This window comes from Manis pentadactyla, chromosome 5 (assembly GCF_030020395.1).
Source record: "Manis pentadactyla isolate mManPen7 chromosome 5, mManPen7.hap1, whole genome shotgun sequence".
NCBI classification, from domain to species: Eukaryota; Metazoa; Chordata; class Mammalia; order Pholidota; family Manidae; genus Manis; species Manis pentadactyla.
In genome coordinates this window covers 51,644,471-51,656,144 of record NC_080023.1, presented here as the reverse complement: position 1 = coordinate 51,656,144, position 11,674 = coordinate 51,644,471, and the positions used below count along the sequence as shown (strand labels likewise).

The 11,674-nt window shown below is 47.3% G+C and overlaps 1 protein-coding gene across 1 annotated transcript; it reads left to right on the top strand.

The window, feature by feature from the left end:
- Positions 1 to 1,231: 1,231 nt before the first annotated feature.
- LOC118936181 (syncytin-B-like) lies at positions 1,232 to 8,394 on the top strand. Its single transcript, XM_057502276.1, has 2 exons — positions 1,232 to 1,575; positions 6,396 to 8,394. The coding sequence occupies exon 2, from the start codon at positions 7,012 to 7,014 to the stop codon at positions 8,125 to 8,127; it is 1,116 nt and encodes a 371-aa protein (XP_057358259.1). The 5' UTR covers positions 1,232 to 1,575; positions 6,396 to 7,011; the 3' UTR covers positions 8,128 to 8,394.
- Positions 8,395 to 11,674: the final 3,280 nt, after the last annotated feature.

The window sequence follows — 11,674 nt, the reverse complement described above, 5'->3', positions numbered from 1 at the left end:
TATTGTTGGACTGAGCCCTTTATCATTATGTAATCTCCTTCTTTATCTCTTGTTTCTTTCTTTATTTTGAGGTCTATTTTGTCTGATACTCATATTGCAACACCTGCTTTTTTCTTTCTGTTGTTTGCATGAAATATCTTTCTTCAAACCTTGATTTTTAATCTGTGCATGTCTTTGGGTTTGAAGTGAGTGTCTTGTAAGCAGCATATAGATGGGTCTTGCGTTTTTATACATTCTATTATTCTGTGTCTTTTGATTGGTGCATTCAGTCCATTTACATTTAGGGTGATAATTGAAAGATATGTACTTATTGCCATTGCAGGCTTTAGATTTGTGGTTACCAAAGATTCAAGGTTAGCTTGTTTACTGCCTTACTGGCTGACCTCACTTGCTTATTGAGCTGTTATAAACACAGTCTGATGATTATTTCTTTCCCTTCTTTTTCCTCCTCCTCCTCCATTCTTCATATGTTGGGTGTTTTGTTCTGTGCTCTTTTTAGGAGTGCTCCCATCTAGGGCAGTCCCTCTAAGATACCCTGTAGAGGTAGTTTGTGGGAGGCAAATTCCCTCAACATTTGCTTGTCTGGGAATTGTTTAATCCCTCCTTCATATTTAAATGATATTCGTGCTGGATACAGTATCCTTGGTTCAATGTCCTTCTGTTTCATTGCATTAAATATATCATGCCATTCTCTTCTGGCCTGTAAGTTTTCTGTTGAGAAGTCTGATGATAGCCTGATGGGTTTTCCTTTGTAGGTGACCTTTTTACTCTGTCTGGCTGCCTTTAATACTCTGTCCCTGTCCTTGACCTTTGCCCTTTTAATTATTATGTGTCTTGGTGTTGTCCTCCTTGGATTCCTTGTTATGGGGGTTCTGTGTACCTCTGTGGTCTGAGAGGCCATTTCCTCCCCTAGTTAGGGGAAGTTTTTAGCAATTATCTCTTCAAAGACACTTTCTATCCCTTTTTCTCTCTCTTCTTCTTCTGGTACCCCTATAATGCAGATATTGTTTCTTTTGGATTGGTCACACAGTTCTCTTAATATTGTTTCATTCCTGGAGATCCTTTTATCTCTCTCTGCATCAGCTTCTATGCATGCCTGTGTTGGGACCTTTTGCCTCTTTTAGGCCTGTGACGGCCGCAGACTGGAGGTTTCCATCCTCCCTTGTTACTTCCGCATTTGTGGATTACTAGCTTCCCGCGCGCGCTCTTGGCCCTAACTCTGCCTCCCCACCTAACCCGAAACCTGCCTAAGACCCTAGTGACAGATGAGATAATCAATTCCCATTGGCTTTTGCTACTTCCTTATCTTCACCTATATAACTGGGCTTCTGATGCAATAAAGCTGAGTTTTGATGTGCCTCCAAGGCTGACACATCTCCCGGCTTGGTGTGGTTTGTGTTCCCCCTGCCTCAGAAAGATGGGGAGGATCAAGTCATCAACACTTGCCCTCTCACTCAGCCCCAGGGAGCAACAGGCTGGTCCTGTTCATCTTCTTCGCGCCATTATTGCAAAGAGCAACAACTGGTGCCCTGTGTGAGGATCTCTCGCTTCGCTGACGAGCTAATCGGGCCACGGGTCAGTATATTCCCATAAACTATGGGACATTCTTCTTCCAGGTTTGATCCCTCCCTTGAATCCCTTAGGTCCTCCTCCAAAGTAGGGGCCTAGAGCTCTCTGACAGCCAAGCTATCAAGACCTGGAAGACCTTAGTTAAGGTCACCCCATGGCTGCCCATGAGTAATTTGTTTGACTGGGAGACCTGGGACAGGGTGGAGCAACTCATACGCAAAGCCCAGGTTAATTGGGGGGATATCCCCCTCTGGCGACCTTCCCCACTTTTGCAGCCCTTAAGAGTTGCTTCCCTCCTCGACCATCGAAGCAGACTGCCAAGAACCTAGTGGATGGGGAGGCCACAGGGTCAGGAGCCCCTTCCTGGGGAAATTCTGATCCCCTTCCTCAGTCTGAGTCCACACCGGTAGGACATGAAAGCCATAAAGAGCTGGATGAGAATCATGACAGTGGTGCCCTCGACCCTTTCGATGCTGCCCCCTGGCCTCCCAAATCCATGGCCCCCTTGTACCCACCACTTCCTGGTGCTAGTTCCCCTTCTAACCCTTTCAAATCACCATCAGCTCCCCCTCCCCCATACCAACAGGCAGGGGTTTCAGCTCCTCTCCCATATAAGGACTTGTGCTCTTTTATTGGTGGTCTACCTCAAGAGAATTCAGGACTCCACCCACAACCCGACCTAGGGCCATGTCAGCTATTTCCTGTCAATGTTAATCCCGGAGGTAACGGCCCTGCCCCCTGGTACCCTTGGGAGCCAGGTGACCTTAAGGAGTTAAAGAAGGCCATTCTTGAGGACGGCCCCAATGCTCCTTGGACTGAGACCATCCTCCAGGGACTTGCTCACCATCTGTGCACTGCTGTAGATTAGAGGTCTCTTGCCCGGGTGGTTCTCCCTGGCCCCCACTATATTAAGTGGTGTGCTTTGTATAAAGAGGAATGCCAGCAACAAGTTGAGAGGAATCAAGGCACCAACCCTGTAATCCTTATCACCATGGGAATGCTTGCGGGGACCTCCGAACAATTTTTCTCAGGACTCCAACAGGCCACCATCCCTTCTCCCTATCAGGACCAAATATGAGCCCTGGGTCTGGTGGCATGGAGGAAGCTTGAGGAAGGCCCCTCAGAATCCCCAATTGCAGGGATGAACCAACGGGCCAATGAAGATCTGGCTAGCTTCATTAATAGAGCTGAGGGGAGCATCAAGAGAAATCAAGAGAAATAGAATAGAGCTCTGGGGATCTCAGAGATAATTTTGTTAAGATGATGGTGTGGGAGGGTATGAATCAAGAACATAAAATGGCATCTATAGGGTTAAAGGATAAATCCATGGAAAAGTGGATCATTGCCACCAAAGATATACGTATCCACTCCCATCAGACCCAGACCATAGCTTCCATGCTGCAAGCCTCTCGCAAGGATGATATGACCGCCCTGGTATGTGCTCTACAGCAGGCATTCCCTGGAAAAGGCTGTACTTGCTCTGGGTGTGGTCAGGAGGGACACTTTAAGCGAGAATGCCCTCATAAACAAAAAGGACCTCCTCTTCCAGCGAGGTACAGCCTCCTGGCTTGCCCCGCACTCCTTGTCCGGAATGTCAGAAGAGGTTCCATTGGGTCAAAGATTGTAGATCTAAGACTGATATACAGGGTAGACCTTTAAACTCTAAAGGGGGCACTCCCCAGCCACATTAAACAAGGGGAGTCCCCCCACATGGGCTCACTGGACAATTCCTCTGTGGCCTGGGGTTAGACCTAAAATGATACTCACTACTGGGGGAAAAGCTTTCAAATGCCTCATTGATACTGGGGCGGACAGGACTGTCCTCAGAAAAGAAGAAATTCCCCTCCACTGGAGATTGGTTCCTGGCCCTCCCCTCCTGGGGGTGGGTGGACAGACTAGCTCCCAAGAAACTGCTGAATGGGTTCCCTGGGTTGACTCAAATGGAAATACCGGAGAGGTGCGCCCCCTTGTGGCTCCAGGCCTTACAGCCAATCTACTGGGCCAAGATGTCTTGGGGAAAGCTGAGGTGTATATTTCCACAGATCGTAAAGCCCTTTATGCAGATCTCCTGGATGAGGAGGGATACCAACAACAATTTCAAGGAGGCCAAAGGTGTCATCCTGACTATAGAGATGACCCTGCTTTTGAAATGATCAGAAGGGGCCAACCTCATTCAAACCCCCAGCCCCACCCCCAATCCTAAGGGCCACTGCTCCCCCCGGGACGCCAAAAATAAAATGGATTCCAGGCTCCCCTGTCTGGGTGGAGCAGTGTCCTTTGCCTTCACAAAAACTGCAACAACTACATCTTTTAGTTAAACAACAAATATCATTGGGTCACCTCCAAAGGTCAATGAGTCCCTGGAATTCTCCCGTCTTTGTGATCAAAAAACCTAATGGTAAATGGAGACTTTTTCAAGACTTAAGAAAAATCAATGAAAGAATGGCACCTTTTGGGACCCCCCAAAGGGGGCTACCCTGGGTGCCTGCCATCCCAAGTGACCAGCACCTAATAGTAATAGATATCAAAGACTGTTTCTTTTCCATCCTCCTCCATCCTGAGGACACCAAGAAGTTTGCCTTTTTTCTTCCATCCCTAAATTGTAAGGGACCTGACCAGAACTATGAGTGGACCGTGTTGCCCGAAGGGATGGCTAATAGCCCCCCTATTTGTCAAGACTATGTCTAAAATCTTATCTCCACTAGCAGAAGAATCTGACATACTCTTTTACATATATATGGATGATATTATCTTGGGAGCCACCTGCTCCCACAAATTAGATGACCTCTTTAAAAGGTGCCTTTCCCTGCTCAAAAACTACAACTTTCAAATCACCCCAGATAAAATTCAACAAATAGCTCCTCTTAAAATTTTGGGGACTACTTTAACATTAGATGTTGTCTCCCCTGTTAAGCCCCAGTTATGTATTCAAGACACATATACGCTACCACAGCTCCAGAAACTGCTGGGGAAAATCAGTTGGATGAGGCCCTGGATTCCTATAACCATAGCTGACCTTATCCCTCTTTTAGACCTATTAAAAGGCCTTAACCTAGCTTCAACAGTGACTTTAACCCCTATACATAGAGAGACATTGACAAAAGTTCAACATGCCATTGATAACACTGCTTTAAAATGATATGATCTAAACTTGCCACTGATCCTCTATATTATGGCAGGAGAGACCCTCCTCACTGCCCTTTTGGCTCAGGAGGGAGATCCCATACATTGGATACATCTGTCTGTGGGAGGGGCAACCCAAGTGTACTCTATAGTGGATCAAATGGCCGACTGCATTGTCAAGGGATGAGATCTTTCTGTCCGTCTTTTTGGGTGTGAACCACACTCTTTGATTATCCCTTTTCAGGTCAATGATTTCTCATGGCTACAGAGAAATAATTCCAGATTGGCAATGGCCATGGAAGGCTTTCCGGGGATAGTGGACTGTCACTATGGTCCCTATAAGTGGATGAGTTATTTTAGCCAGTTGGCGTGGCAGCCGCCTAAAATGTTCCTCTCTGAGGCAGACCCCTCTTTCCCCTCTGTTTTTACTGACGGGGGTAAGCAGGGAGCCTCTATGGTAATGTTCTCCCCAGGCACAAGTGAATGCCCTCTGGCCATAAACCTCTTTCATGAGGTGCAGGGCTCTGCCCAGTTTAAAGAGCTTTATGCTGTTGTTTTAGCTCTGTCTGAGATCCAAGGCCCTCTTAATCTGTTTTCTGATAGCCTTTACATTGTCAATCTCCTGCCCAACCTTGTGGGTGCACACATCAGACTTGACAGTAATCCCATCACTCCTTTAATGATTCAAGCCCGCCATTTGTTAAAACAGAGACTAGTTCCCCTTTTCGTACAACATTTAAGAGGACATCAGGACTTGCCAAGCTTTTTGTCAAGGGGAAATGCTCTTGCAGACCGACTAGCTTCAGCCTACACAGTACAGGAAGCCACCTCTTTTCATCAACTTACACACGCTAATTGGAGGGGACTACACCATCGATTCCCTCAAGTCCCCGTCAAAGACTTAAAAAAGATCATTAGGACATGTAAGTCATGCCAGCCCTTTCTACAGGTTCCTCTGCTTCAAAAGAACGGAGTGAACCCTTGAGGCCTGAGGCCCAATAACCTTTGGCAGACTGATGTCACACATTTTGCCCCTTTCGGGAAGCTTAAAAATACATATTTCCAACAGTTGATACCTTCTCCCATGCTTGTTGGGCCACAACCCATATGGGAGAAAAATCCAAACATGCCATAAGCCATTTTCTCCAGTGCTTTGCTGTCCTTGGCTTGCCAGACCAAATAAAAACTGATAATGGTCCCTGCTTTATCAGTAGGTCTTTTACTGAGTTCTTGATAAGTGGCAAATCTCTCATGCCACTGGAATTCCTTATAACCCTAAAGGACAAGCAATCGTAGAAAAACATAATCATATCCTCAAATGTCAATTAATAAAACAAAAAGGGGAAACACTCCACCCCCATGATCAACTAAAGATGGAATTATTTACTCTAAATATTTTGAATTTTGCCAAAGGCGAACACTTCTCGCCCTTCCAAAAGCACTGGACAACAACCGTTCCTTATCAGATGGTTAGAGTCCGATGCAAGGACCCCCTTACTGGAGAATGGAGAGGCCCGGACCCCCTCATTACAGCTGGAAGGGGATTTGGCTGTGTCTTTCCGACCAATGAAAAAAGGCTGATCTGGGTCCCCGCAAGAGATCTCAAGTATTACCCACCTAAGGAGGGGGAGTTCACTGATGTCGATGATGACCCAGAAGGCCCCTCACCTCCTGAGGATATCTCTCTTCTCTCTCTCTTTCAGAGTCCACAGTGAACCCAATGATGCTGGTCTTCCTGCTAATAGCGATGAATCTCCCATTAGCTAAGACAGGATTTGGAGATCCCGGTCAAGCAAGAGCCATACTACAAAAGACCATCAGAGACCCCTGCACAGCCTGCTCTTTCACCCAAACTCCTCCCCACAAAACCTGTTACACCTCTATCAAAATCTGCCCTAATGGGCAAAGGGCAGCCACACTCATGAAAGGGACAGAAAATGGATGCCCTGGAAGAGTTCTCACTCACAAGTGTTGGCCAGGCCCAAAAATATATCCACCCACCCAAGGGAAAACCCCCTCTGAGTGTCCTTGCACCACTTTTCATGCCTCCATTCAGGCTCGATGCTATAAGGAAGTTAGCCCCTGCACTAAACAGAACAAAATATACTGGTATGCAATTCTGACAGAAGGCAAGACTGAATATGCTGACTGTCGAGAGAATAGGGGAGCTCACGCCTGCTGGAATCGAGTTGCCCCTATAGGCATCTCTGATGGGGGTGGAGTCCAAGATCAGGTTTGACAGCACCAAATTAAAAAACTGATAGGCTGATTGAAGACCAAAATCTCCCGATTTACCACCCTCTTAGTCTCCCGGAGATAATGGGAGAATTGCTTCTTGATCCTGAGACACAATCAATCATACAGGCTGCTTTTACCTTACTCAACACTACCAATCCTGATTTATCTAAAGCTTGCTGGCTGTGCCTGAAGCCGGGGCCATTACAAGTCAATGCTCTTCTTGTTAACCTGTCACTGACTGAGCCCCAGTGCCTGCTATTGCCCTCAAGCTCTGGGGTCTATCTAGACCCTTTCTCCCCTAAAGGCCCATGCTTCAAAGCTGACCCCCATTCTGATAATACTAGTGGGATAGATGTAGGTCGAATCCATTATTCCTTTTGCCAACAGAATATTACTGTGAACAATACTCTTCTCTGTCCCCCTAATGGAACAGTCTTCATTTGTGGGGGAGACGTGTTTGGCTTTCTCCCGACAGGCTGGATGGGGCTTTGTGCTCCAGCTGTAATTTTCCCTGACATTGGAGTAGTCCCTACTAATCAGAGCCTCCCTATTCCTGCTTTAGACCACATTGGAGGTAGATCAAAAAGGGCCATTCAGGTTATCTCCCTGCTTTTAGGCCTTGGAGTGGCCACCGGAGCTGCCACAGGGGCAGCAAGATTAGGGACCTCCCTACATTATTATAAAGCCCTTTCTCAACAGATGAACGATGACCTACGAGCTGTGGCCAGCACAATTCTTGACCTCCAAGCACAGTTGGATTCCCTCACGGCAGTAGTCTTACAGAACCATAGGGGGCTTGACCTCCTCACTGCTGAAAAAGGAGGCTTATGTCTCTTTTTACAAAAAGAATGCTGCTTCTACGTGAACCGCTCTGGCATAATCCAAAATAAAGTCAAACAACTTCAAGAAGACCTCGAGAGACACAGACATGAATTACAAGCCAATTTTCTTTGGACTGGGTTACGTGGTTGGTTACCCTACATTCTGCCCCTCCTTGGTCCTATCCTTCTTTTGCTCCTACTGTTCACTTTTGGGTCCTGCATTATTAACAAAATTGTCCAGTTTGTCCAAAAAAGAATTGAATCAATTCAGTTGATGAATGTGCAAGTACAATACCAGAGGCTTGCCACAGAAGCCAGTGACCCCTGCAGTCTCTGTGAGCCTTATGATGAGGCCGTGTCCGTTGATTCCCCCTAACTATCTCCCCGTGTGCCAAAGACGGGTAAGATCTCCAAAGTGGAGACAACCTAAGACAGGCCCCGGAGGATGAGTAAGCTTGGGACAACCGAGGAGCTGCAAGGTATCCAGTGATGGATAAGATCCCCAGAGGGGGACTACCTAAGACAGGGGCCTTGCCCGCTGGGACATCCCAGAGCATTTATAAAACAAAAAGGGGGAATTGTTGGGACCTTTTGCCTCTTTCAGGCCTGTGACGGCCGCAGACTGGAGGTTTCCATCCTCCCTCGTTACTTCTGTATTCGTGGCTTAACTAGCTTCCCACGCGCGGGGCGCACTCCTAGCCCTAACTCTGCCTCCCCACCTAACCCAAAACCTGCCTAAGACCCTAGTGACAGATGAGATAATCAATTCCCATTGGCTTTTGCTACTTCCTTATCTTCCCCTATATAACTGGGCTTCTGATGCAATAAAGCTGAGTTTTTCTGTGCCTTCAAGTCTGACACATCTCCCGGCTTGGTGTGGTTTGTGTCCCCCCGCCTCAGAAGGAGGGGGAGGATGAAGTCTTCGACACTTGCCCTCTCACTCAGCCCCAGATAGCAACAGGCTGGTCCTGTTCATCTCCTTCGCGCCACTGTTGCAAAGAGCAACATTCCTGTTCTCTGGCTTCCATTCCATCAATGGCCTCTTGTATCTTATCCATTCTGCTTATAAATCCTTCCAGAGTTTGTTTCACTTCTATAATCTCCCTCCGGACGTCTGTAATCTCCCTCCAGACTTCATCCCTTAGCTCTTGGATATTTCTCTGCAGCTCTGTCAGCATGTTTATGATTTTTATTTTGAATTCTTTTTCAGGGAGACTGGTTAGGTTTGCCTCTGCAGATCCTTTCTCAGGTGTAACTATCTTGGTCTGGACCAGATTTTTTTGCCTTTTCATCATGGTTGCAGTGGCTGTAGGCAGGTTGCAGGTGTGTCAGCTGGGAGAAGAAAGTCCTTTCCTGCTTGCTGGATGCCTTGCCCTCCTCCACTGCCTGTGATGGCTACCTGCACTCCTGGAGCAGCCACTGGGTTAATCTCCTAAGCTGCTGTGGGCGAGGTGTCCATCAGAGCAGCGCGGAGCCCTGCAGGGAATGGCAGTCATGCCAGGTGCGCTCCTCCATGCTAACGGCAACCTTGCCAGGCAGCTGGGTAGCAGCAGCGGCCTTTGGGTCTGGCCTGGGCGGCTGTGCATTGGGCTGGGATTCTGGTTGGCTCCTGGGAGCGCGCCTGCTCCCTCTGGCTCTGCTGCTGGTGTGCGTGGGGCTTTACCGCGCAGGCTTCTACCGGGCTCTGGATTAACTGCCACCGGTGCACGCAAGCCATTCCCGGGCTGTTCAGTCATGTTGCTGCGGGCCAGCCCTGCAGCACACGGATCTGCTCTCGGTTCCTTCTAGTGCTTCTGCCCCCAGCGTGCACTCCCACTCTCCTGCTACTGGGCCAGTGTGTCGGGGTCCGCTCCAGTTGGAGGAACGACTGGCAGGCTGCCTAGTCTTGTGAGGGGCTTCAGAGCTGCACTGCCTCTGTTTAGGGTGCCTAAGTTTTCCTGGTATTTCCAGCTGCCAGGACAACTTCATCCAGCTATGGGGTCCCTGTCTCTTTAAGACTTGCAGAAAGCACTTACTTTTCTTTTGTCTCAGGGGCGCCAGTTGCAGGGACCTGCCCACAGGTTTTGCTTTTCCGTTTCTCTAATATCCAGCACCCCGTGCACCTTTTGTCTGCATTCCAGGTGTGGATTTCTAGAGCTGGTTGTTTAGCAGTCCTGGGATTTCACTCCCTCCCCATTCTGACTCCTTTCTTCCCACTGGGTTTTGGGGTGGGGGAGCGTTCAGGTCCCGCCTGACCGTGGCTTGTATCTTACCCCCTTCGTGTGATGCTGAGTTCTCGCAGATGTAGACATATCCTGACTGTTGTACTGCATCTACTTGTGTCTCTTTTAGGAATAGTTGTATTTATTGTATTTTCATAAATATATATGTTTTGGGGAGGAGATTTCCTCTGAACTACTCATGCCGCCATCTTCCCGTGATCCTCACTTATGTTATCTTTTAAAAATATTTTCATGAATAGGTGAAATAGATGAATAGGATAAAGAACAACAAAATTTCAATCATAATATAAATTAATCATGGGGATGAAAGTGCAGCATAGAGAATATAATAAATAATTCTGTAACATCTTTGTATATTCACAGACTGTGACTACACTATATAGGGTGACTTTAATAGCATAGATAACTATTAAAAATTTTTAAATGTATAATATTATGTGCTTTGTGCTTTGACAATTTCATGTTACATTGCTGCATTATCAAGCAGAAAACACAAAATTATCAATTATCAGAGGTGAGACAATGGCCTCCTCCCAAAACCACATATAATATGAAAATATAGTTAATACAACTAATCTGGAAAGAGCAACAGGAAAGAAGGCTGTGCCAGACTGCATACACCTGGAGAAAAGAACAGACCTTATGGAACAGGGTAACATACAAAAGCCATGATCCAGAGGGACCCAAGCCCATCCCCCACCCCAGCTCACTGGGAAGAGGAAGACAAATGGAAAGGGGAAGGGGTGGAAGCCTAGGACTGCTGAACACCCAACCCTGAATCTGCTCTGGGAGCAGGAACCTACATTGCATGGTGCTCTGGAGATTAGTGGTGTTGGAAAATTAAGACAGGTGGAATACTTTGAGATACTGAGATTCCAGCTGCTTGTGGAAAACAGGGATCCATATCCAGCTGCTCTGGGACAAAAGAAAGGTGGGCTGTCTGAGAGACTTCCTAACAGTGAGAGGGCTGCTAAAGGGGCAAGGATTACATAGAGCTTGCTGCTCAGGAGAAAGGACACATGGACAAAATTGTCTTGGCACACTCCACCCAGGAGGTTGGGAACTTTCAGGAGCTTCAGGCGCTCCATTCTCCTGGCTGGATATCAGCTCTGAGGCCCCCCACCATGATACACAGCCTGCTGTGCCTTCCTCCCAGCCAGTTGGCACCTGCTCACAAACTGGCAGTCCCTGCCCTGGGATCAGGCCAGCCTTAGGGAGGCCCTGCCTATAGCAGCTACAAACACAAAGCATAGAGGCTTAAACCTGTGTTATTGGCCCACTGTTGCTGGCACTGGAGACAGCTGGAAAGCAGGAAACAGCACTTTCCACCCCACAGCTACTAGTACCACTCCCCTGAAACCCCTGACATTGCTCCAGTGGCTGAGCAGCCCCAGAGACTAGAGTTACTGGGCACTAGAGGAAGCCACATACAAATATGAAATGTCAAAGGAAACTGCTTCAAACCAAAACCCCCACAAACAGCAGAAAAGGGCCAAATGAAACTGAACTCATCAATCTTCCTGAAAGAGATTTCAAAATAAAAATCATAAACATGCTTCTGGAAGTACAGGAAAATATTCAAGAGCTCAGGGATGAATTCAGGACAAAGATTACACCATTAAGTAATACAATATCTGAAATGAAACATACAATGGAGGATTTAAAAGCAGATTAAATGTAGTAGAGGACACTGTAAATGGA

What these genes read in the sequence shown, in the direction of transcription:
- LOC118936181 (XM_057502276.1), top strand. Translation starts at nt 7,012, where the DNA reads ATGGGAGAATTGCTTCTTGATCCTGAGACACAATCAATCATACAGGCT.